The 26,030-nt window shown below is 47.3% G+C and overlaps 1 protein-coding gene across 1 annotated transcript in view; it reads left to right on the top strand.

Moving 5' to 3' along the window:
• The first annotated feature begins 24,283 nt into the window (after positions 1 to 24,283).
• Positions 24,284 to 26,030, top strand: part of LOC112408725 (transmembrane protein 132B) — a 220,400-nt gene continuing 218,653 nt past the window's right edge. The window contains exons 1-2 of the mRNA XM_024758465.1: positions 24,284 to 24,293; positions 24,654 to 25,545. Of these exons, the coding sequence (XP_024614233.1) occupies positions 24,284 to 24,293; positions 24,654 to 25,545 (902 nt within the window). The remainder of the gene's footprint in view (positions 24,294 to 24,653; positions 25,546 to 26,030) is intronic.

Raw genomic sequence — 26,030 nt, 5'->3', positions numbered from 1 at the left:
CCAGTTTTCTTTTGCCCAAGCAACCAATATTATTAGGTTCTCCCCAGTGTGTTCAGAGAGCTTCATGCATGGAAAAGCACATAAATATATCTTTCCATGTATTTATATATATATATACACACTATGTATAGTTTTTTTCCCTTCTCAAATACTAGTAAACCACGAACACTATTTTGCACCTAGCTTTTTTTCCACTTAACATACAGTATGTCTCGGAGACCTGCTTCTAACATAAAGAGCTGCATTTTTTCACGTGCTGTCATTTCACTTCATGCTATGGCTGCTCCATCACTGATGCAGTCACTCTTCCATTGGTGGACACTTGGCTCGTTTCTAGGCTTTGGCCCCTACATAAATACTTGGCCAAGTTGCTTCACCTCATGGTGTCTCTCAGCTTCCTCATCTTTCAGTGGAGCTCCTGGTCTCACCTGTCTCCCTCCCATAGTCGTGAGGATGAAGTGACTCATCTATAGAAAGTGCTTAAATGGTACCTGGCGCACAGAAACTCTAGGTAAAGCGTTAACTAGTATAATGACTGCTTCCAAGAGGAAACTTGCACATCTGTCATTTGACCAGTGTGCAGGTATATATATTAGGATAAATTTTGAGAAGTGCAATTATTCAATCAAAGGATACGTGCAGATTAATTTTGTTTCGTTTTTCTGTTTTCTGGGGGGGGGCGTATTTTTTTGCCGCAGCGTGTGGCTTGTGGGATCTTAATTCCCCGACCAGGGATCGAAGTCGTGCCCTCTGCGGTGGAAGTGCTGGGTCCTAACCACTGGACCGCCAGGGAATTCCCAGGTGCAGAATAATTTTGGATGGATTTTGCTATATGATCAATTTTACACCTTGGAGTGATGAATGAGATTGTGTCCCCAGAGCCTCACCGAACTGCAGTAGATCTGGTATTTTGGATTTTTGTCAGCCAAAGAGGTTAGAGGTGGCATCTCCCAGTTTTGGGGAGGAAAACCCCTCAACTTCAATGGGGTTGAAACAACTCTTTGGGCTCACTGACATAGCCTGTTTTCTACTGGAAATGCAAAACAAGGGGAGCCCTTCGGGGATTCTTTCCACTGAGATAGCTAGTAACCAGGGGAAGACCTCACAGCCTGTGGCGCCGACTACATCACGTTTACATTTTGCAAATTGAATAAGAAATGCAAACGATTTCTCAGGACACAGCTGCCATGTCCCGGGAACATATGGATAAGGTACAAACACAAACACACGAAACCCAGAGCCGACAAGAAGCCTTTTGATTTCTCATCAAAACATGAACGTTCTGAGGCACCGTAAAATGCGTGGCTATGTGAGAAGCATTCACAATCCGGGCAGGAGGAGAATGACGTGAAAAGCACACGCCTTATGGAAAGTGGAGCGGTTTTCCGGTTCAGAGTGGCTTGTGTTGGATCTGACTGTTTGGAAGAAGTGGCCACATTGGAAAAATGATTAGCGAGTAATCTGTTTGTCAATGTATTTATTCATTAAGCATTCAGAGAATGATTATTTGAACGCATGGATTGTTGGCATTGGAAAGTCATTATCAGAGATCCGACATTCTTGCAAAGAATTCCAGAAACACGGGGGCCTCCGGTGTCTCATTGGAAGCTGGCTTATTTTTATGGTGCAAGGAGATGTTCATTTCTTGTATATTTCCCTTTGTTTTTTAAAGGACTTTGTTTTTTTAAAGGACTATCTGTTTTCTGATTCCAACTTTTCAGTTGGAACTTTCTGGCTGCCTGTCTTCTGGTGGGAGTTTCTCCTCTTTCTACACAAGTCATGGAACCTCACAGGATGCCATGGATTCAGGATACGTGCATGCAAGAGTACCTCTAATTGGAGCCAGTGACTTAAAAAAATTTTCTTTTAATTGGCGTATAGTTGCTTTACGCTGTTGTGTTAGTTTCTACTGTCCAGCAAAGTGCATCAGCTATATGCATACATATGTCCCCTCTCTGTTGGATTTCCTTCCCATTTAGGTCACCACAGAACACAGTAGGGTTCCCTGTGCTCTACAGCAGGTCCTTATGAGTTATCTGTTTTATATATAGTAGTGTGTATATGTCTGTCCCAATCTCCCAATTCATCCCACCCCACCTTTCCTCCTTGGTAACCATGAGTTTGTTTTCTACATCTGTGACTCTATTTCTGCTTTGCAAATAAGTTCATTTGTACCATTTTTCTAGACCCACATATAAGCGATATTATGTGATAGAGGCAGCGACTTGACCCAGCAGCTCTAAGGACCCAGTTTCTCGCTGACTTCCGGTTTGCTTTCTGTGGTGTGGGCTCGAACTTGTGTCCCTGGAGCTCTGAGCTCCCTGCTCAGTGCAGAACTACATCCCTCTGTGGTTCCCAGGCGCCATCCTCACACCACACTGCTCCTGGGAGGAGGGCGGGTCTCTTTGGGGAACTTTGCAGGGGTCCAGAGAACTTGTATCTCTCTGCAACTGGCCTGCATTTGGGTCACGTGCCCATTAATGACCAAATGGGCAAGGTTTACCCCAAAGGGAGAGAAGAGAAACAGATACTGGGGAGGCAGCTAACAGATGCCTAAATAATAAGAAAGAGACTTTTAAGAGTCTGGCAGTTGGCCAGTCCCCATGCCTTTGGACTTTGGAAGAATCAACTTGGGATCTGTTCACTGCTTTGGGGGGAGTGACTCTTTCTTTGAGTGATTGGTGTGGGGCTCAACAATCTTTGTTTCAGTGCTTCAGATTCTGCTGAAAAAGCTACCCGCCCTCTTCACTGACCTGTTTTCAATAAAGACGGTATGAGCTCAAGATGGAGCACCCGCTGACATTCCGTTGTCATAGCAACTCGGGTGGTAAACATCAGCTTAATGCTATTTACTTTTTTATTTTTAAAATATTTATTTATTTATTTATTCTGGCTGTGCTCGGTCTTAGTTGCAGCACACCGGCTCTTCGCTGCAGCAGGCGGACTCGTAGTTGTGGTCTGCGGGATCTAGTTCCCCGACCGGGGATCGAACCCTGGTCCCCTGCATTGGGAGTGTGGATTCTTACCCACTGGACCACCAGGGAAGTCCCAGCTTAATGCTGTTTAAAGGGGCGGGGTGACAGGAATTAGGAATTGAGGAGATTTGAGGAAAGCTGGAGATTTGGAACCCTAGTCTAAGCTCCAGATAATACGGGAGATACTCAGTGGGATGTCTGGGCAGACACCACTTCTGGCTCCACCAGGGGACCTCCAAAGGGAATGGGTTGGAGCTACCAGGAGAGGTAGACCAGACCCAAGGGAGGGTCCTCTAATTCCTATTCTGATCCTCCCTTTATGGCCCACTTCTTCTTCTGTTTTTTTTTTTTTTTTTGCTGTACGCGGGCCTCTCACTGTTGTGGCCTCTCCCGCTGCGGAGCACAGGCTCCGGACGCGCAGGCTCAGCGTCCATGGCTCACGGGCCCAGCCGCTCCGCGGCATGTGGGATCTTCCCGGACCGGGGCACGAACCCGTGTCCGCTGCATCGGCAGGCGGACTCCCAACCACTGCGCCACCAGGGAAGCCCCTATGGCCCACTTCTTGAAAGAGCTGTCTGCTCTCGGCGCTCCCCCTCGTGTTGTGCCCACTCCTCGTCGCCATCCTTGTGCTTCCGGCCACCATGTCGCCACTGAAACTCCACTGAGTTCATCCAAGCTGTTGTCTCATGCTCGGGCTCTGCTCGGGGCAGGGTCCCTCCTTCTCAGAAGTCTCCCCAGCTCTCCGATGGCTCTTCTGACACATGTCCATCTGCTTTTCCGCCCCTGCCCTGGATGCCCCTCGGAGCCTTCTCTGCAGGCTTCTTGTCCCCTGCCACACCCTCACACGTCAGGGGGTCTCGTCCCGCCCCGCCGGTGTCTCTTTGGGCTGCTTCCTCCAGTGACCTCTGCCGCCACCTCCCTTCCAGCAGCACCCACTTCTTCGCTCCGAGTCCCCCAAGCTGCGGCTGCTGTGTATAATGTGTGACCTGGTGGGCATTTCTCCTGGGTGGGCCCACACATCTCTCAGACTCAATGTGGCCCAAGCAGAATGCATCATCCTCCCCCAAAGGCTGCTCTCCGCCATCTCAGTGACTGTCCTGTCCTTTGCCCAAGCCTCAACCCGACACAACTCTTAACTCTTTCTTTCCTCTCCCAGCTCCCTTTTCTTTCCCACCAGAGCTTAGTAATTTCCTTGTCCTTTCAACATCTCTTGAACCTTCTCTCTCCATCCTGATGGCCCTCTTTGCAGTAGAGACTGGGGTGAATTTGAGGATATCGGAGCTGATCAAACAAAAAGATATGACAGTGGGATGGCAGGAACCACGAGAGAGGCAGAGCGTTCCTGGGGGAGACGGGCAGTAGCCAGGGGGGCTCCAGGTGACGTCCCTTACCGGCTTGGTGGGAGGTCAGGAAGCTCCCGAGGCCATAGCACCTGGGGGTCTTTTATAGCCCAGGGTTTTTCTTATGGAAGGTAGCAGATGTCGGGCGCATGAAAAGCAAGCAGTATCTAAATAGTTAAAGCCATGCTTATTTCGGCTACATTTAAAGCCATTGCACATGTGAAAAATTGAGTTTGGCACCAGCGGTCTTTGGGCTAATGGTCCTAGCCTGGTCTCAAGAGGTAAACACGTGGGCAGGAGACAGGAATCTTCTTTGGTCCATTTGTATAACAAGGTCACCACCCTCTATGACTTGGACCTTTGTGTCTCTGTCTGTCTCAGTCACTCCTGTCTCCAGCCCATTCTCCATCGTTCCAGGGTGATGGTTTACCAGTTGCATCGAATGGGCCCATGTTCCCATGACGTCAGCGACTTTAGAGGCTTCCCGTTACCCCTGGGATGAAGTCCAGGCGCCATCAAGCAGCCTCCGCCTGGCCCTGCATGACCTGGACCTTCCTTCCCCTCCAGCCTGTCTGCCTCTCTCTCCTCTTTCCCCACACCCGCTCCGGCAGGACTCTGTGTTCCCCACTCTGGTCCTTTGCCCGTGCTGCTTTCCTTCCCCCAAACCCTCTTCCCACCTCTTGACCTGGTTGATTCCATTCATCCTCTGGGCACTACCCTGGATTCCTGTGGGTGCCGTAACAGATGATCACACCCAGGGGGTCTTAAAACAACAGACACCTAGTCTGTCACAGTCCTGAAGGCCAGAAGTCGAAAATCATGGTGCCGGCAGGGTTGGTTCCTTCTGGAGGTATGGGGGAGTCCATCCCATGCCTCTCCTGGCTTCTGGTGGCCCCGGGCATTCCTTCTAGAAGGTGCTTCACTCCAGTGTCTGACCCCGTCTTCACATGGCTTCTCTGTGCATGAAAATCCCTCTCCCTTCTCTTAGAAAGACACCAATCACTGGATTTTATCCAGTATGACCTAATTACATCTGCAAAGGCCCTGTTTCCAACTAAGGTCATATTTTGGGGTTCCAGGTGGACATGAGTTTTTGGTGGATACTGTTTAATCCACTGCATTGGTTCCATCAAGGTTGCATTAGGGGCCCCTCCACTGCCACGACTCTTGCTTTCCTTTACTGGAATGGCTTATTTATGTTCAAACCCCAAACTAGACAAAATTCCTTGATCCATTGTGCCCTCTGCCTTTGGTGATTAGCACAGGGCTGGCCCATGGTAAGCACTGAGCGAATCCCTGGTGGGTGAATGGCCATATGGACTGAATGTTTCTGTCTCCCCCTCCCCCAAATCCCTATGCTGAAGCCCTAACCTCCAATGTGATGGTATCAGGAGGTGAGTTGTGGGCAGGTGATCAGGTCTGGCTGAGGTCATGAGGGTGAAGCCCCCGTGATGCGATAAGTGCCCTTATAAGGAGAGGAAGAGACACCAGTGCTCTCTGTCTCTGCCATGTGGGGATACGAGGAGAAGCTGGCCATCTGTGAGCAAGGAAGCAGGCTCTCAGCAGACGTCAGAGCGGCCAGCACCTTGATTTTGGGCTCCCCAGTCCCAGAACTGTGAGAAAATAAATGTCTCTTGTTTAAGCTGCCGCACCTATGGTATTTGTTATAGCAGCCTGCACCGACTAAGGCAGTAGGTATGGCTGATCCATCCCATGTGATGCCCATACCCCAAGGATCATCCTCTTGTCTCCCTTTTTCCTGTGTTTCTCGGGGCGGCGGGCTGGGCTGCTCACCGTGGTGACCAGCTGACTGAGAGGTGAGCTGATTTTCCAGCCAAGGTCACCTGCTCTGGAGCCCAGGCTCCTCCCCTACTCGTTGGGTTTGAGGGGGGTGGTGCTTCAAGGAAGCCAGGAGTGTGGGCAGGGCCTGAGTGATCTCTAGCTGGATGGAGAGCAGGTGATGGGCTGTGTCCTTCTGTGGGGACGGTTCCCTAATGGACGTCTCAGTGCTGGGTGGTCCTGTCCTCATGTCACTGTCACCACGCAGGCTGGATTCATCCCTGTCGGGATCGGTGTTTTCACATCTTCCCCTGCCCGGGCCCCTCAGCACTCAGGTGGTCGCTGAGAGGGGAGATCAAGGACAGTTTGAGTCAGAGACTGGAGAGATTTCCTCCTGGAACAAATAAAACTGAAAAAAAGGGAAGAAAACCCCTTTCATAAAGCCACCAGAACTTCCCTGGAAGGATGTGACTGATATAAAAATCATTTCTTCTCCTTTCTGTGATTTCTCAGGGTGAAGCTAGTGGAAAAAGGGAAGGGAGAGAAAAGGATCATCTGTGCAGCCCACTGTCCGATCAAGTGGTCTTCGTAGCCCATTTGTGGGGGGGAAAACCCAGCTGTCTCCGGTGGAGTCTGCGGTGTCTCCTCCCTCCTGGGTGCACTTTCACGCCCTTCCAGAGTGCAGGGACGCTAGTTCCCCTTCCCCCACCCCTTTGCTGCCTGTGGTCCCCTCTGTCCCAGGCTGAGGTCTGGGGGGGGAAGGCGACACCCTTTCTCACTTAAGCCCACCCGCGTTGGGGTTTCTGTTGCTTGCCTACAAAGAATTTGGTCCTAGAGAGTCATCGTGCTTTGTATAATGGTTTTCTGGCAGAAAGCAGCAACGGGTCTTGGTTAAAGTCCCCAAAGCGCTCGAAATCGCCCCAAATCTGCGTTTCAGCTCTGGAAATGGGGAACCAACCACCTGCTTCTGGCTCAGTGGGAACAACCTCGGCCACTAGGTGGCAGTGTTGTCGCACACGAGGCCCCTGTTCCTGCAGAGGTGACTGGAGAGGGGAGCCCTGGTCTGAGGCAGCTGGGGGTGAGCCTAGTGCCCGAACGGGGGTGTCCCGGGCTGGGTGCAGGTGCCCACACCGCGGCATCCCCAGGGACCTGCCCCCAGATTCAGGGATGCTGTCCTCTGTGTCCCTTAAATTCCAGGATGACTCTGCCCAACACAGAATAAACTCTGAATTAAATTTGAGAAAAAAGGGACTGAGAGTTTTTTGGCTTTGTTTTTCCCCACCAAGACTCCCCAAAGCTGTGCTGAGAAGCAGTTTTACGTATGACAGGGGTTCACGGCACAGCCCCTGGGGCCAGTGTGGGGAGGATGTTTCTATTTCTTTGTGTTCTTTATGGGTTTTATTCTGGGTCATATTATCGGTCAGAAGCTATAATGGAGCCCTTCTTTGCTTTGGTGAAGGGAGATGACTGAGTCTGGGACATTAGCCGCCATGGGACCAAACAGAGGAGAATAAGCAGAAATGTTCCAGGAACCCGCAGAGAATAGCAGTCAGAGCCTGGACTCTGGAGCCCAGTCCTGGCTTCACCCCTTACATGCTGTGTGACCTTAGGCATGTTTCTTGGCATCTCTGTGCCTTTGTTTTTCAGTCATAAAATGGATATAATATTACTTATAAATTATATCATAATATTAATAATATAACGATCTGAAAATAATATTCCATCTCACAGGATTGGGTAAAGGATAAATGTGTAAAGAGCTGATACACATAAATCAGTTATAATGGTGACCGGCACGTAGTAGGCACTCGACAGATTTCCTAGTTATTACTACTATTAATTCATTCACTGGAGCCTGCTAGTGATAAACTTGTGATAATTCCCAATCAATATTGATCTCTTCTTTCTCTGAGATTTGGCCTATATAACTTATTTCAGGCAAGTTAACAATAGATCTTTTACTTTCTTTTATTGTTATCAATTTTTAAGATGTAGGTTTGTCTTCTCTTCTCCATTAACATTTTAAGTTCCTCAGAAGCAGGCTGTGTCCTCTGCTTGTCTTTTTTTTTTTTTTTTTTCTTGTCACAGCTCTGCACTCCATGCACCCTGACTTACTTGACTTACTTGATTATCCAGAGAAATTAATCCCGACAGAAAATACTCTTTTTTGTGTTTTTGTTGTTTGCTGGCGGTAGGGGAAAAGACATTTTCTAACAGTTGGATAGCCTAAAGAATTGTCAGAGGGGTGTTGAAGTCATCTGAGCTCTTGGTGTTTAAACTCCTAACCCTTAAAAAAACAGTCTTAAAGATTCACTGAAGTAGATTCTCTAGGCAGCAGCCACAAAGACTGGACAACCTTTGTTTCCCTTCCTCTCGTTACTTCATGTGTTTGAAAATTACAGACTGCATTAAAACAATAAGGACGAGAAAGAAAGATATTCCATGAATGATTTTGGATTGATGCAAGCTAGCCTGGGTTAGTAGTGTTTTACTGTATTTGTCCAGTGCCTTTTCTGCATCTGTTGAGATGGTCATATCATTCGTCTTTTAACTGTGCGATACCTGTGGTACATGCAGATAGAAGAGCAATGAACCCACATGCGGGCTCCTCAAAATGACACAATTCGTATTTAATAGATCATAACACGCACATGCATTTTAATATGACCAGAATAGTGGAAATGGTGCACAGAGCTGACTCGCCTGGTTTCATTTCACTTCTGGACGTGGGCACCTTCTACCAGTGTGAGCTTCCGCTTGTGGATGTGGAAGGAAGGACTGGCGGGAAAGGGACACTTCTTCCCTTTCTTTCTGTGTCACCCATTTTCAGCATCAGTTGTCTAATGCGGGAAAGTAACGGAACTAAGAACGAACGGGATGGGGTTTCTCGGCTGGTTGTGTGTCATAGAATGCCTTTGCCTTTTTTTGCCGCATTTGAGGAAAGTTCTGGTTTAATGGCAAGCTTGCCCTCTCTGAGCTGTCAGTGGCCCTGCTGATTTGTCGTAGATGCACTACACTTACTTGTACTGGCTTTGTGTCTCGTGGACAGAACTCCCATGCATCAGGGCCACCGGAATTCCGTGCTCACAGGGCATCCAGAACACAGTATGCAAATAGGGCACCAGCAGACAAGCAATTACATGTACCTCCTTTGCTCATGCGAATGCTTTGTTGTCGCCTTAGACTTGACCTACAAAGCACAAGTTCAAAGATAAAACTCTGAACGATTTCAGAGGTGTAGAGCGCGGCCGCAGGGCACTGAACCAAGCCCGGGCCCTTCTGAGCGTGGGGCCCTGTGTAACTGCATAGGTCACATGCCTAGGACGCATGTGTATACTTCTGTTTTGTATGCTTCTGCTTTGTCGCTGCCCGCTGAGATCACTTTCGAAGACTCAATATCCTAAAGTAAACATATTAGCCCTGCAGTGGAGGTTGGTTTATTCTGGGCCCTGGGTTCAGATTCTCCAACTTGTGTTTCATACGGAGAACGTCAAACTCTAAAAGTAACACACGTCTTCAGGGTAATTAATGAAATGTCTTGTTTATGGTCTCAGGCATATTCCTGAGTTTTTGTTCAACAATAGTACTGGCAGTAAAGAGATCAGCCTTGACTTGGTGTAAATTGTTTCATTTGGGTAATAGAGTAGACTTTTGTGTTGCTTCCTACAAAGAACATCCTTTTTCTTCTTGTCAAAATGGTACCCTGATGATGCTTTGGGGCATCCCCCACTTCATACTTCAGCTAGAGCCCATCTATCTCCAGGCTCCTGGGAAGAGACACGTGACACTGGATGAGCCAATCAGAACGGGCTGCTCCCCCTCTCCCCCCCCCCCCCCATAGTGATTGGTTCAGGAATGGGCACGTGACCAATCAGATCCAAGAAGATGCGCTGAGATTTTTTTTTTTTTCCCCCCTGAAACTTCAGGAGAGAGACACATACTGCTTCTTGTTGGATTTTGAAGGAAGGAAAATATGAGACTTGGCGAGGCTAATCTTACTGAAACATGGAGATTGAGAATGAAGCCAGCTCCATGGAAGAGAGCAGAGTGATAGATGAAAATGCATCTTCAGAAAAATTTTTAAACATTTTACTTTCAGTAGACTTCACTCTTTTTGGCATATAGCACTATGACTTTTTGACAAATGCATAGAGTCGTGTAATCAGTGCAACAATCAGGATACATCATCCCATCCCTAATTCGTTGTTTTAAATTTTTAAAGTTAAATCCTAGCCCTGATCCCTGGCAATCACTGCTCTGTTCCCCCATCCCTCCAGTTTTGATTTTTCTAGAATGTCACAAAAATGGAATCATACAGTAGGTAGCTTTACAGGTTGCCTTATTTTAGGCAACAAAATGTGTTTGAGATTTATCCATGTTGTTGTATGTATATCCATCGTTTGCTTTATTGCTAAGTTGTTCTCCATTCAGTGGCTGTACCACCATTTGTTTGTTTATCCATTCACCCATTGAAGGAGATCTGTGAAGGTGCATGTGGATGACATTGTTTAAGCGCTGCATCCTGCCAGACCTGAAGCTAACCTCTCTCTCCAGCTGTGACTGCCGTTAAATTCCAGTTTTGTTTAGACTTGCATGGTGCGGATTTTCTGTGAATTGAAAGAATCATTTTTGATATCAGCAAGGGCCGGAGGATGGGAAGGCTAGTCTGAACTAGTGGGAAACCTAAAGCGAAGACACTCCACACGTGACATTCCTACTAATGCGGTCACACAATCACAAGTCGCATTATTGGGTTCCCTCATGGTATGTCCCTGATGGGTGGCAGGAAGTGACACCTTATTTGACACAGAGGGAAAGTGAATCCCAGGGGGATGAAGTGACTTGGTGCATAAATTGAGCTGATGGCAGACGTGGGAGGCCAGCCCAGGTGTCCTTTGTCTCTTGTAAGCCTCAGCGACCTCCCTATATCTGGCGATGGCAGAGCTGTCAGGGTTGCTTAGTGAATTTCCCTCTCTTACTTAAACAATCTCTATGGGGTCCAATTTAGAATAAATATAAATGGAAATTAGAACAAGCTCATCAACATTTCCCACTGTTCAACAGCTGACGGTGCCTTAACAGGAGGTCAAAATTACTGTCACTAAGATCTATATAATCCGTTTAATAATGCTTTTCTTACATCTGGTGCCCCATGGAAACCTCTCATGTTGGCTTAAGAGTGCTTCACTTTGTCTCTCCGAGTGCCTGTATCTCCTTGCTGATGAAAGCACAGTTTACCTTAAGGAAGACATGTGAAATTTGTTCCAGCTTTTTAGTAGGGGCAGAATCAAAGCCGTCCAACTTGTTAGCCTATACAATGTTGTATTAGTTAGGTATCACTAGCTGCTGTAATCAATAAACCCCAGCAGTGGCTCAATACATCATAAAATTCTTTCTTACTCCCATCTAATGTGGGTGCCATATTTGGCAGGTGGCTCTCCCCCAGGTGGAGACTCAGGGGTCCAGGCTCCTCCCATCTTATGGCTCTGCCATGGCCTGGGGCCTCAGAGTCACCCGCTTCTCCCTGGTGGAAGGTAAAAGATACGAATTTTGACTTCAAAGTGATAAGCAAGACAGGCTCTTATTTCATTGGTCAGAACTAGTCACATGGCCACGCTGGAATGCAGGAGAGGCCAGATGGTCCCTGGCTGAGTGGCCGTATGAGATACAATGGATGGAAACTTTCTGCTGCTGTCTTTTTTGACAGGTAGCCATCTCTCCCATAGACCCGATGCCTTGTGGTCAAGATTAAGGCCACTCTCCCTTTACCCCACACTCAAGTTTCCAGCGTCTGTTCAGCACCGTCCTCCCCTGCTTGGCTAGTTTTGGGTTCATGCAGGCAAAGCCTACTCACCCTCAGAGTCATGCCTGCGTATGGGGAGAATAAAATGGCTCAGGATAACTTGCAAAGGAAGGCAATCGTCTTCCATCCCTCTGCAGCTTTGATCTCTCTCCCTGAAGTCAGCCAGGTCCAGCCATTTCTGCTTTTCTGTCAGTGGCGATTATTTTTATCATTCTACATACCATTCCCTATACCTCTAATCCTTGCGTTAACAAATTTAAACAGCAGCGCTCTCTCTATGAAAGATGAGAATTTAGCTGATTTACACTCCTTACTTTCCTTTCTGACCGGTTAACACTGTATTCGGCTGTAAGTCACAGAAACCCCTGGCCATCGTAGCTTGTAAGTGGCCATCTTCCTACTGTGTCTTCGCATCGTCATCCCTCTGTGTGTATCTGTGTCCTAATCGCCTTTTCTTACGAGGTCCCCAGTCATGTTGGGTTAGGCTTAGGCAAGTGAGAGCTGACGTTATTCCGTTGGTTCTTTAATCTCATGCTGTGGCTTGTCCCTTCTGACTTCCGGCATTACTGTCTCAGTGTGTACCTTCAGTGTTCATGGTTGCACAGTGGCTGTTTCACCTCCATCCCCTCTCAGGATGGGAGTCCCAGCACCCACGCTTTTACACCGGACATTCCCGTCAATGGTTAATTCAGTTTCCTTAGAGAAGAGCTGAGTTTTGATTGGAGATAAAGACCAAGTATTCTGCCTTTTACTATGGGTGGGGACTTTGGGAGGAGGGCTGCCTGGACAGGGTGTCCCATCTGCAGAACTCAGTCACTCCCTTGGTTTTCAGGGAGTAAAACCGCTTTCTACTCTTGTCTTTACTCTGTGTGCCAACATGGAGTCGAGAGCCCCTCGGGGCTTCCGGTGGGCGGAGTAGTTCCAGCTCAAGCTTTCCTCTGTTGTCTTGCCCATCAATGTGCTTTCATCCATTTACTATCTTCCATAAATCTGTTGAAATATTTTATCTTCAGACGGCCTTCCTCCATTTCTCTTGTTCGTAAGTTTATTCCTTTCTGTACTTTTACGCTTTTATTTCTCCGGGGTTTCTGTAGAGATGCAAGGAAATGAGTGTGTTCAGTTTGTTACTTAAAATCAAGTTCCATATCTTTCTTTTCAAGGGAAAAAAGTGTCAGTATTTCTCTTAGATTAAATAAGCAAGAAGACATGTTCATTCTAGAAAACTTGAAAACACATAGAAAAATGTGGCAGAATGGACTTCCCTGGTGGTGCAGCGGTTAAGAATCCACCTGCCAATGCAGGGGACACAGGTTTGATCCTTGGTCCAGGAAGATCCCACATGCCGTGGAGCAGCTAAGCCTGTGCACCACAAAGCCTGTGTTCTAGAGCCCGCGAGCCACAACTTCTGAAGCCCACGCATTCTAGGGCCCGCGTGCCGCAACTACTGAGTCCATGCGCTGCAACTACTGAAACCCGCGCCCCTAGAGCCTGTGTCCAAAAAAAAAAAAAAAAAAAAAAAGGGATAATGAAGAAAAATATGGCAGACGGTGGCAAGGCATCCATAAGCCCCATATGCAGACCTTCATCTTCGGGTAAGGGTCTGACTGGGTTTGGGGCAACTTGACGGAGTGAATCTAAAGTGATCCTGAAGACAAAAAAAAAAATAGGCAAGATGAACTGATAGAAGTTTGATAAAGTAGGGTAATCTCTCAATTATAGGGCTCCCATAACAAAGTACTGCAGATCGGATGACTTAAACAACTGAAATTTATTCTCATGGTTCTGGAGGCTGGAGTCCAAGGTCAAGGTGTGGGCAGGGCTGGTTTCTCCTGAGGCCTCTCTCCTTGGCTTGTAGACAGCCGTCTTCTCCCTGTGTCCTCACGTGGTAATCCCTCTGTGTGTGTGTGTGTGTGTGTGTCCTAATCTCCTCTTCTTATAAGGACCTGTCATAACAGATTAGGGCCCACCCTAATGACCTCATTTTAACTTAATTATCTCTTTAAAGCCTCTGTCCCCAAAATACAGTCACATTATCTTTCAATTAAAAAACCATTAAACTATGAAGTCAAATAAAATACTTCTGGCAGCTTATTCGCTTGTGTGCGAGTTTCCGACTACTGTCAGATTCTCACTTTACATTATACCCCAAAAGGAACTTCAGATGGATTCAAGAATTAAACATAATACATACAATTCGATAAGAGGGTAGATCTGAAGTATTCTCATCACGAAGAATATCAATTCATATACACATCCCCTCAGATTCATCATCTGAGGTGATAGATACATGAATTAGCTTGATTGTGGTGATTTGTTCATGATGTAAATCATCAAATTGTACACCTTGAATATATACAACATTTTTTCCTCTTTAAAAATTGAAGTATAGTTGATTTCCAATGTTGTGTTAGTTTCTGGCATACAGCAAAGTGATTCAGATTAGATAGATAGATAGATAGATAGATAGATAGATAGATATATCCTTTTTCATATTCTTTTCCATTATGGTTTATTACAGGATATTGAATATAGTTCCCTGTGTTATAGAGTGAGACCTTGTTGTTGATCTATTTTATATATACAACTTTTAATGGCCCAAAATACCTCGATAAAAAAGGATTAAATGCAAAAATGTAGTCACACACATGAATATACATATACCCACCCATAGAAACCCAGTTGAGAGTATAGGTGAGTATATATTTGATCTTGGGATATTGGGAAGGGTCTTTATGGCATAAAAGAAGTGGTGGACCTCATGTAGAAAAGATTAATACTCTTCCTTATGTTTTTTTTTTTTTTTTTTTTTTTTTTTTTTTTGCGGTACGCGGGCCTCTCACTGCCGTGGCCTCTCCCGCTGCGGAGCACAGGCTCCGGACGCGCAGGCTCAGCGGCCATGGCTCACGGGCCCAGCCGCCCCGCGGCACGCGGGATCCTCCCGGACCGGGGCACGAACCCGTGTCCCCTGCATCGGCAGGCGGACTCTCAACCACTGCGCCACCAGGGAAGCCCCTTCCTTATGTTTTAAATCTTGTACACTGGCCTTGGATGGTCTATGCAGAATATTTGTGCCCCCAGATCTTGCCAGAGAATATAGTCTCAAGACCTCTGCTACTTACCACTTTCTACGACCTTAGCTGGTTTGGTAAGAAAGCACGTTCATGGAGGAGAGTTTGAAGGGTAGAATTCTCCTCTAGAATCTTATTCTGGATTTTTTTTTTCCATCAGGCCAGACCTTCCAAGAGCTGTCAGCTGTCTTGCCTCGCAATCCTTTGTCCTCTGCATAATCCGCTTTGCCTGGTGGTCCTTCACTGTCGCGTCCCGCCCTGTGCGGACGGCACCATAGGGAGCCTGCTAATAAATTCACTGTATTGTAGGGATGCCATTGTGTCCCTCGGGGCACCACCACCGGAGGAATTTCTCTCAGAGCCAGGAAAAGCTTTGCTTCTTGCTTTCATCTTATGAATGGTGCCCAACTGGTGACCTCATCTCGTGCTTTGAGAGCCGGACAATTCAGAGGCCCGTTTGCAGTCCCTTTAACCATTGCCGAAGCTCTCACACTGTGGACTTTGCTCGCTAAGCTTTCCCCTGACAGCAGAACACAGTGGCTAAGGGTGTGAACTCTGCCGGGAGCTTGACAACTTGGATCCACTTTCCCCTCTGCCACTTACTAGTTCTGGGATCTTAGGCAAGTCACTTAACTGCCCCGTGCCTCAGTTTCCCCATCTGTGAGTGGGGCTGATAATCAAATCCTCGTGATCCCAAAATCGTGAAGATTAAAAGAGTTAACACCTGCGAAATGCTTAGACTAGTGCTTGGTACGTCATAAGGATTGTAGATAAATGATGACTGTGATGACGATTCTGTTCTTTTCTCGTTGCCCTCATTTCTCTATATTTTGTGTTATCACTGTAATTTATAGTCATATCTATTCCTTAATGGATTTACTGGTATATGACCCAAGACTTGCCCTCAAGACAACGAGTGACTATTCATTTCTGAGTACCGATACCCGCCTGCGTTTTGAAAGTTCACTTTATGCCTCTTGGCTTTTACGAAAGAATTACATTAGTACCATTTTTCGCTAACCTGAAAGAAATCTAAAGAGGATTTCCCCTTTTACAAAAAAAAAGACGAAAAGTGAAAAGAGTTCAGCGTTGGTTTTGCAGTGAGCCTTTACAGAGGTATCGTGCACCCCTACGGGTGAGAGTGGCACCACCAAGCTCCTTCCCCGGAACTACATACACTCAGCATCTCAGCATCAAGTCGCCATAGCTTTGAACCGTATGAGCACCTGTGCTTTTTCTCCCTTTATTTTGTGCATCCGTTAGCAAGATGTGCTCTAAGGTAATTGCTTCTTTGCTTTGTGCCATTTAGGCTTGCGAAAGACTTCACAGGAATGATTTACTTTCAGATAGTGGGGGAAACCTGTATACACAAAGTACCTACTGTGTACCAATAGTGCCTTTGAACTTTTAGTGGTGTTTCTCTCCACTGCTGTTCAGTTGAGTCATCTAGAGAACAGAGAAACAATTGGGCCCCTCCCCGAGACCATTAAAATGGATTCTGGTGGGCAGGGCCAGGTATAATACATATGTTCTTTACCGTGTGTACCTACTATGTAGCCAGAGTTCAGCATCCCCATCTTAGGATGTGGCGCCGTGTCTAAAAGGAGTTTACCTTTGTGTGGAGATGAAGTTGGTGTCCACCTCCTCCTGAATCCTACATTCATATTTTCACCTGGCTCCCCATCATCTCCCTTTCACCTTAACTCGAGCATGCCCAAACCAAAGTCCGTATCTTTTTCCTCCACACCGCATGTCAGTCCCGTATTCTCTATTCCACTCATAGTTCTACAAACTACGATGTAGTACCTGGGAGTTCTCCATGGTTCCTGCTACGATCATGCAGCCTCTGATGGGGACACACAATTCTGGATTCCTGGCTTCTTCTCTAAAAACTCTCACTTTCTGGGTTTTAGTTTGTGTTTCTCTAGAGTCTCCCTGTCTCCCTCTGGACCAAGAAAGAATTATGGGACAGCCTGGAGATCAAGGAATAAGAGCTCTTCCTTTCCCCTGCAGGCTCGATGGGAAGCTCTACAGGGTGGTGGTTAGGGGTGTACACTATAGAGCCAGTTGTTTGGAATCCTGACCTGGAACCATCATTTACTAGACTTAACGCTTCTCTGCTGCAATGTTCTCTTCTGACAAATGGGATCTCAGTTGTTAAGTTACCGTCTCTTAGTTCCAAACTCATCTTTCTGTTCTCTGGTCTTTAATGCTGGGTGCTAGCATCTGAAAACCACATTTCTCTTAGCCAGTTGTTTCTTGTTAGTCTCTACTAACGGCGGTGGGCGGGGGGGCTGCTATAGGAGATTGCAGGGCTGGAGCTGGGAGGAGGGACCTGCTCTCTCCTGTCCGCTTCCTGTCTGCTCTTCTGCTTCCTGCTTTCCCCCTGCTTCTGGTCTGCTTTTTATCTGCTTCCTGTCCTTGTGAACAACCCATGTTTGGCCCCACAGGGCTCCCCAGTTTGAAATTTGAGAAGAATCTTGGGACAAAGGCGAGCCTCCCTCCAGCCTGAGGACCAGCTGGCCTTGGTGGCTTCATGCCCTCTTGTCTCTATGGTCTCTCCTTCTCTCTCAGCCATGGTATATTTTATCTGGTGGAGAGAGGCAGAAACTCATCTGACTTTTCCCGTCTTACTGTTGTATGGGTGGCTTTTGAATTCAGTAGTTAAGTATTTGCTGCCTTTTCTTGGTTATGTGATCCGTGACTTGTGTTTCAAATGCAGAGGCGTGGAAGGATCTGGTCCCCAGGGTACAGTGATGGGATGCAGTTGAGGGTGGGAGCAAACCAGATGAGGATGTGCAGTAACTTCCACCACAGCTGGTCGTTAGTGAATAACTCACCACTTGCACTTCTCCTCCTTAACCGGAGAACGTTTGGTTTGACTTGTTGCATTGGCTACTCTTCCTGAGGCTCCCGGCCACGTGCAGGGGTTTACAGGTAGCAGTGCTTTCCCACATTTACTGTTACCTTAAAGGTATGGATCTCTGGCTGCTTTGCCATCAACTGGGTCAACTGTATCTATTTTCCTGCTCTACCTGGGAATCCAGGCTGGTACCTGGGATGGGAGACAGTCACCTGTGATGGTAGAGTGATGAAAGCCTCACTGGGTGTGTAGGGATTTTGTCCATGAACCTGGAGTAGTGAGCATTGAGTTCCAGCCCCTTCAGCTGACCTGCATATAGCCTTGGCCTCATGGTAGAACCACCAGGCCAGTTGGCCCTAGGGCCATGCAGAGAAGTAGAAAGCCTTTGGAATTGGACAGAGCTGGTTGGAACCCTAACTTCGACCATGTTCAAATTGCTTCATTTCTCTGTGCCTCAGTTTCACCATTTTCCAAAAGGGACTAACTGTTCATCTCACAACCATTGTGATAATCGACGGACTTAGCAGTTATCCATGCCCAGGTGTGTTGACGCATCACAAGTGCTGTTTCTCCTTTAAGTGGTATTTTTTCCTTCCATGTGAGAAGTGCAGCTCTTTGCTTGGCAAACCTAGCAACCAGCTTAGTGACCACAGCAATGTGATATTTGAGAGGACATGAATGGAGTAATAATGCGATGGACCAGTGATTTGTTAATACTAATGATATCTATTAACAACCCTGGGGAGAAGCCAAAGGAAGGCTCAGAAGGAACACAGAGAGATTTATTCTCTCAAGCATTAAAGCATGGCAGCCTTAGTTGCTGGACATTCACTCAGCACATACTTGTTTACTTCCTTCTGCTAGGTACTGGAGATTCAGCAACAAACGATATCAAAGCCTGTGCTCTCATGAGCTTGAATTTTAACAGAGAGACTAGATAGAAAATAAGTAAACAAGTAAAAGGCTAATTTCATATGGTGACAGTGGCCTTGAAGAAATATAGTAGGAAGGTGTGATTAGGGACTGGATGTATCTGTCAGGCTTTAGCCAAGAAAAGAGAAACCACTCTAGTTATTTCCACAGAGGGAATTTAATCAAGGGAATTAGTTACTCGGGTGATGGAAGATCTGCGAAACCAAGTCGGGCATGGTAAACACCTTCTGGGAGTGGTAAAGTAATCCAGAAATTAATAACAGCAGGAAGCTGCTACCAGTTGGGCTGAAGGGACAAAGTGGGGAAATAGGATTATCAGAACCCAGGAGCTGGAACCGTCCAGTAGATATTAGAACTACTGCCTAGGAGAGCTGTATGCACGGTGGGGAGCGTGAAGAGGGCTGGAATCAGAGAAGAGGCGCCGTCTCTGCCAGGAAATGCTGGCCGACAAGGGGAGAAATACCTCCCATGCTCCATCTTCTGCCAGAGCATCCCATTGCATCCAGAGGCCAGGGAGCAAAGGAGCTTGGGAAGTGTAGTTTCCTGTGATGCAGAGAAGAGCAGGGACAGGGCTGGAGAAACCCTTCCTGAGCTGAGAAATCCTGGTGGGAAGGAGTCTGTTCTGCTCACAGGTGGGTGATGAGCTTCCCAGCAAGTGCAAAAGTTCACAGAGGAAGACACAGAAACAGGGTGGAGACAGACAGGAAAACACGAGTGTGAATGAACTCCTAGTTCATTCCTTCATCCCAGAAACAACTTCCACTGCACCGTTCTGAACGGATATGAATGCTTCCAAGGGCCTCCTTGTAGCTTCTGGCCACCATGACCATGGACATGGGGGTGCCCAGGTGGTGGCAGTAAATTACCAGCTATTCTTCAGGACCACCCTTTGATAGACCAGTGAGCATTTTCTCTTGCTGATGGTTTCCAAAGACCTGGCCATCTGGCCCACTGGAAGGAGAGCCTTCTATTCCTGGCTGTGCACGTCCGTGTTGTCTTGTGGGAGTGAGAAGAGACTCAGCTGCAGACATGTCACAGGCCTTGACCCTCAGGTGGGTGACCAGGAGCCACAAGACTGGTACTCAGCTTCCAGGTAGGGCTGGCGATGGCAGCGGAAAGGTTTATGAGTCTGTGGGCTGCATTATCTTGGAGCTACAGGTCCCTCCACTCCTGACAAAGGCACGACCCAGGAGTATTTTTTGCGTGCCAAGCACAGCAGTGATGTCCATCCACGCGCTTTGGCTCACAGAGGCCCTGCCGGGATTCCCAGCGCCCTGGGAGTTGCTTCATCCTGGGAAGTTGTTAGTTTCCCCCCGAAGTTCTCTTTGGGGCTTCCTCGGAGCCATCTGCCAATCAGAGCATCCTTCAACCACAGGGCATCCGTCTGGAGCACCTTGTGCTCTTGGTGAACCTGCACTTGATTTTCTTCTTGGCTCATAAGGGGGGCAGTGACGAAGAAGCCCTTTGCAGCTGGGCCTCCCTAAAATGTGCTCATTTTCTATTTATTTATTTATTTTTAGCTGCACTGGGTCTTCGTTGCTGTGCGCAAGCGTTCTCTAGTTGCGGCGAGCGGGGGCTACTCTTTGTCGTGGTGCGCGGGCTTCTCATTGCGGTGGTTTCTCTTGTTGCGGACCGTGGGCTCTAGGCATGCGGGCTTCAGTAGTTGTGGCGCACGGGCTTAGTCGCTCCGCGGCATGTGGAATCTTCCCGGACCAGGGCTCGAACCGGTGTCCCCTGCATCGGCAGGCGGATTCTTAACCACTGCGCCACCGGGGAAGCCCAAAACGTCCTCATTTTCTGCTCTCAGGACCCACCTTATTTAGTCGGGTGGTGAAAAGCCCTCTAGGAAATCAGCAGACTGAATAGGGCCTCATTTCACATTCAGAACTCTGGCCACACGGTCTACCTGCCAACGGGAAGAAGAATGGTGCCACTATGTGACATTAGGGGGCTAAAGGTAGGGGTGTTAGTTTCTCAGACCCCGGGTATCTGTCTAAGGACAGTCTCTCGTCTTCATAAAATGCTTCTAAAGGTAGGGGTGTTAGTTTCTCAGACCCCGGGTATCTGTCTAAGGACAGTCTCTCGTCTTCATAAAATGCTTCTAAATTTGGGTGTCATCGTTTGTGGCCATCTGGTTTGAGGACAGAATGAGGATCTGCCCGCTGATGTTTATGGCTTTCCGTATAAGCCTTCGGACAAAATTTGTATTGCATTTTGCTTGAGTTACGGTGGGACAGGATTGTAAACTTCACGCTGTCATTTCAGATAAAATGCAGGCTTTGGCCATAATAAAGAAGAGAGAAGGCTCAGCTTTAACTTTCTTGTAAATCAATTTTTGAGAGGTATAAAATATCGATATAAATGATAATGAAAAAATAGAACAAGTCCACAGTGGAAACAGAGCATATTAAACTTTGCATTTATTTTAATTTCCTTTTCCACATCTGTAAATAAGTCAGAATTTAAACCTTGCCTTGGGCTTCGCCTAGATTTTCTGAGAAGGTAAAATTTGAACCTCTTTCTTCCCAAATCTGGTCGGCTGTATGCCCACCCATCTCTGCTGAAGGATATTGTCAGGCTGTGGAAGACAGACTTGCCTCGTTGCCAATTAATTTATGGGTAAATTCACCAAGAATTTAGCTTCTTGGTTTGGAGAGGGGAAATAAACCAACCAAAAAATAATTTAAATTTCATCTGGAATGGCGTTTCTGCACTGCTTGACATTGTCAAAATACAAATTGCCCCTTGGTGGCGGCAACAGCTAAAACTTTCCTTGGGATGAGGCTCCTTCAAAGTCATCTCTCTTCCTCCTCTGTCTTTGATCCGAATCCTGCCCGATCTATGGGGATACAATCTGGAGGAAACCCAGGTCTATATTATGAAAGTGAATGTATCATATGCATATTTATGGGTGTATATATATTACATATATACAATATCTACTATTGAAAATAGATTTTAAACAGATGTGGGATAACTTAAATCAAGATCTGACGTCTGTTCTTTCAGTTAGGATGTTGTAGGCATTTTCTCACGGTGCTACATATTTGTTGAAATCGTGGTTTTGATGACCGCTTAATATCTCACGCAGAGTAAGACTTTAATCATTTCTATAATCATTGCCCTCATGATGAGTTTTTAGGTTGCTTCCTGTGTGTTGCTGTTATAAATCATACTCGTGTTGACGCTCGCACATTAATCTCCTTTCTGATGATCTCTTATTTCCTTCGCATGAATTCCTAGGTGGAGAATTATTGGGACGGGCGTTTGGAAGGGTCTGAACGTTCACTTTTGCAGCTGCCTTGTGTAGGTTAGCCGTGCCTTTCTCCAAAGTTTGCCTGCTCCCTGGGGTGGAAACCGCATCTGTCTTGCCCCTGTGATATCCCTACCAGGGATGGAAATATAGTAAGTAAATATATTTAGATAGAGGATAATTGGAGAAATGAATAATGAATAACGCTTCTCCTCCAGTAATTAATCTGACCAGGACTGGCCATATTGATGACACTTGAGAACTTTCTTTCTTTCTTCCCCCCTGACCCCATACACATTTTATTTGGTTGCACTGGGTCTTAGTTGAGCCAGGCAGGCTCCTTTAGTTGCGGCACGTGGGCTCCTTAGTTGCGGGACGTGAACTCTTAGTTGCGGCGCGCATGTGGGATCTAGTTCCCCGACCAGGGGTCGCACCCGGCCCCCTGCATTGGGAGCGCGGAGTCTTAACCACTGCGCCACCAGGGAAGTGCCTGCCCCCCCAGCTTTACTGAGATATCACTGACCTGTAAAAAGTGTATCTGTTTCAGGTGTACAACTGGATGTTTTGATACATGTGTACATTGTGAAGTGATCACCATAATCAAGCTAATTAACATATTCCTTACCTCCACCTAGTTTTCACTCTGTGTGTGTGTGCGCGCGCGTTGAGAAGATTGATTTTAAAATCCATTCTCTTAGCAAATTACAATGTACAATACAGGGTTGTTAACTATGTCACATTGCGGTACATTAGCTCTCCAGAACATGGTCATCTTGCTTAGCTGAAACTTTGTACCCTTTGACCCACATCCCCCCTTCCTCTCCCCCCAGCCCCCGGCAGCCACCATGCTACTCTCTACTTCTACGAATTTGACTGTTTTAGATTCTGCATGTAAGTGAGATCGTGCAGCATTTCACAGAGAACTTGCCTTCTGAACACCTTCTTGGAGAAAGTATGCGTCAGCCCCTTCGTGGTGGTACCTGTTTCACAATCTCCTAATTACAATTTTGTCATCCACTAGGAAAGGAAAGCTCACCGAGGACAGCCCTGAAAAGGCCCAAAATTATTTAAGTCAACAGAAAACTGTATTTCACAGAATTTGTAACGGCCGCAGAAAAAATGTTACCAGGAGTCCGAGTCAATGGAGTATTTGTTTGCCTTTTATCCTCTGGTGATGCTGTGCTGTAAACACTGCTGCCTGGTTTATTTCCTCTTGCTCTGGTTGGAAGCCAGGCTCCAGGGGTAGAGGTTTATTTCAGGGCAGGGAAGAATTCCTGTCTGTTCTTGGCCTGATTTGCCAACCCTGGTTCCTGGTGGGCTGTCTTCACTTTGAAGAAGCTTCCTGGGTCTTTGCTCTTTGTGTTTCCCCACCTGAAAGAAACACACACACACATATACATATACGCGTGTCCACATATACATGTTTATGTATATTTATATGTATTTTAATTAACAAAGTAATACATGATTATCGTAACAAGTTTTAAGAAGGTAGAAACATAAGTGGTAAAAGGCAAAAATCCTTTCTGGATTCTATAGATACCAAACATAAATATATGTACATTTACATATGTACATATAGAATCGTAAAAAGTTACCCAGATAGGATCATATGTGATACATTTATAATTTTTTATGCTTAATGACAGATTGTGGACATTTTTTCAAACATGCTGATACAGCTCTGCTTCATTTTTCTTACAGAGCTGCCTGTTACCCCATAGTAAAAGTGTATAGTTTATCTGGTCTCCTCTTAATATAATAAGCCTTTGGAATGGCTTAAACTAGTAAATAATAATAACGATAGCAGGTAAAGATTGAGCATTTATGTGTGTCAGCACTGTTCTAAGCACTTCACATTTATTAACTCGTTAATCCTTACAATCATTTATATTTATATCCTACTTTATATGAGGACATTTGAGGCACAGAGAGGTTAAGTAACTTGCCCAAGGTTGCTCAGTTAGGAAGTGGCAGAGCCAGGATTCAAATCCAGGCTTCTGGCTCCAGCACGTAAAATAAGTGTGTCTGCAATTCAGAAGGATGCTGCAGTGGATATCCTTGTAGATAAACAGATCTTTATGAATTCTCACTCGTGTTTCGGAAGGAGAGATTTCTAGAAGTGGGAATGCTGAGCCATCGCTTCACCTCACTTCAGAAAGAATTAGGCGATGTCTAAACATCCACGTGGACACCACATCTAGGGGGGATGGGAAGAAGCATAAATATCAAAGTAATCAAGTATTAACACGTCATATACAATGGTCCAATGCCTGGTTGTATGGTGGGCTTGGTAGGTGTGCAGCCTACTCTCTGGGGGGTGATTACAACAGAGATGACCACGATCCTCTGAGTTCGGGGCTTTGCAAGAGCAAAAGAGGGTGCGACGTGTTCCCTCCGGGGGCGGGGGCGTAATTCAGTCACAGGACGATTGGATCAGTGGTACACGGGGCTCCTTCCCACCCTTGCCCCGGTTATTTCGGAACACACTTTATGTAATGACAGGACTTTCACCGCGAGGAGACCCAGGATTCGGGTGGGCGGTGTGTTGTGTGGATGGGTGGAGGCGGCCCTGCGTTAATTTCATTACCTCTCCGGACTCGGCTCTCACTCTTCCCCTGCTTCCGTTTCTCGTGCAGTGACGGAGAGCCGCGCCATCGTGGACAGCCTGCAGAGGTTTTCCTCGCTCCCTGCTTACCTTCCCACGAGCTTCCACGTCTCTAACGCAGAGGAGTCCTTCTTCCTTAAAGAGGCCAACCAGGACGTCACTCGGAACTGCAGTCTGCAGGCCCGGGTGGAGTCGTTCTTTATCTACCGAGCCAGGAGCCCCCCGATGGTCAATGCCAGCTATGGGCCATTTTCAGTCGAGAAGACGGTCCCCCGGGAGTTCATGCTGACATCTGCACCCTTTGGCAACATGGGCCAGTTTCCCTTCAACTGGAAGTTGAAAGCCCACATCCTCGGTAGCTCCATCTACTCCAACAGACCCAAAGTGCAGACCTTGTTCTACATCACCGGGATGGGCTGGGCCGACAGCGACCCAGCGGAACAGCTCCCCTGCGTCAAGATGTTTGCTTTCCCGGAGGCCAGGGAAGTGGCGGCCAGCTGTCGGCTGCAAGGGACCCCTGGGCTGTGTGTGGCTGAGCTGGAGGTGCTGCCCGAGTGGTTCAGCTCTGGGCTGGACCTAGAGCCCGAGGAGGAGATCCCAGCCCTGCTGGGCGGCACGGCCATGGAGCTCTTCTTCACGCTGTACCCGGCCGACCAGGCCGGCCAGTGTCCCCTGGAGGAGGACAGCAAGTGGGAGAACAACATACACTCGGGCCAGGACAGCCCCCCGCCGGCGCCAGCTGCCCGGGAGAGGATCGGGAGTGTCGTGGTCTACCCGACCCAGGACGATCTCAAGTGGTCCCTGCTGAGCCTGGATGAGAACGTCGTTCTCTCCGTACCTCTGAACCTCGTCCGGGAAGGGGACACCGCCACCTTTTTGGTCTCTCTGGCCAGTGGCTCTGTGGCGGACCACTTCGCTCTCAGGTGAGAGGCTTTGGGGGGTTGGGTGCGATGGAAACCAACTCTTGATCGTCCGCGAGCTGTTAGTCTGTCGAGTGGCTGTTGATGTTTCGCTGAGGATCCAGCATCGTGAGGAAACTTACAAACATAAAATAAGACCCAGCAAAACAACACGACAGACACCGTAAAGCAGAGTATTTGGGGGTGGGCCCTGGGCATCCCTGTGTTCTAAGCACCCCCTAAGTATAATTCTGGTGTGAAGCCAGGATTAAAACCTCTGCGTTGAGAGCAGCAGTTCGGGCTGTGAGGTCCAAGTTTGTCCCCTTCAGGCTCTCACGTGATAGTCTGGACCTCTTACTGCCCCCTTGATGTGCCAGGCAGAATCCCATAATGCCCGGAAGTGGACACCTTGTAAATGAATTCCAATTTCTAACTCCACGAAGGAGCTTTCTGAGACAGTGTTTCCCACCTTGCAGCTTTTCATCAGTAAAGAATCCTTTGTCAAAGCA

The sequence above is a fragment of the Neophocaena asiaeorientalis genome, unplaced genomic scaffold, assembly GCF_003031525.2.
Source record: "Neophocaena asiaeorientalis asiaeorientalis breed wild unplaced genomic scaffold, Neophocaena_asiaeorientalis_V1.1 scaffold77, whole genome shotgun sequence".
Taxonomy (NCBI): domain Eukaryota; kingdom Metazoa; phylum Chordata; class Mammalia; order Artiodactyla; family Phocoenidae; genus Neophocaena; species Neophocaena asiaeorientalis.
Note: the sequence above shows the minus strand (reverse complement) of the source record. Positions and strands in the feature narration are given on the sequence as shown.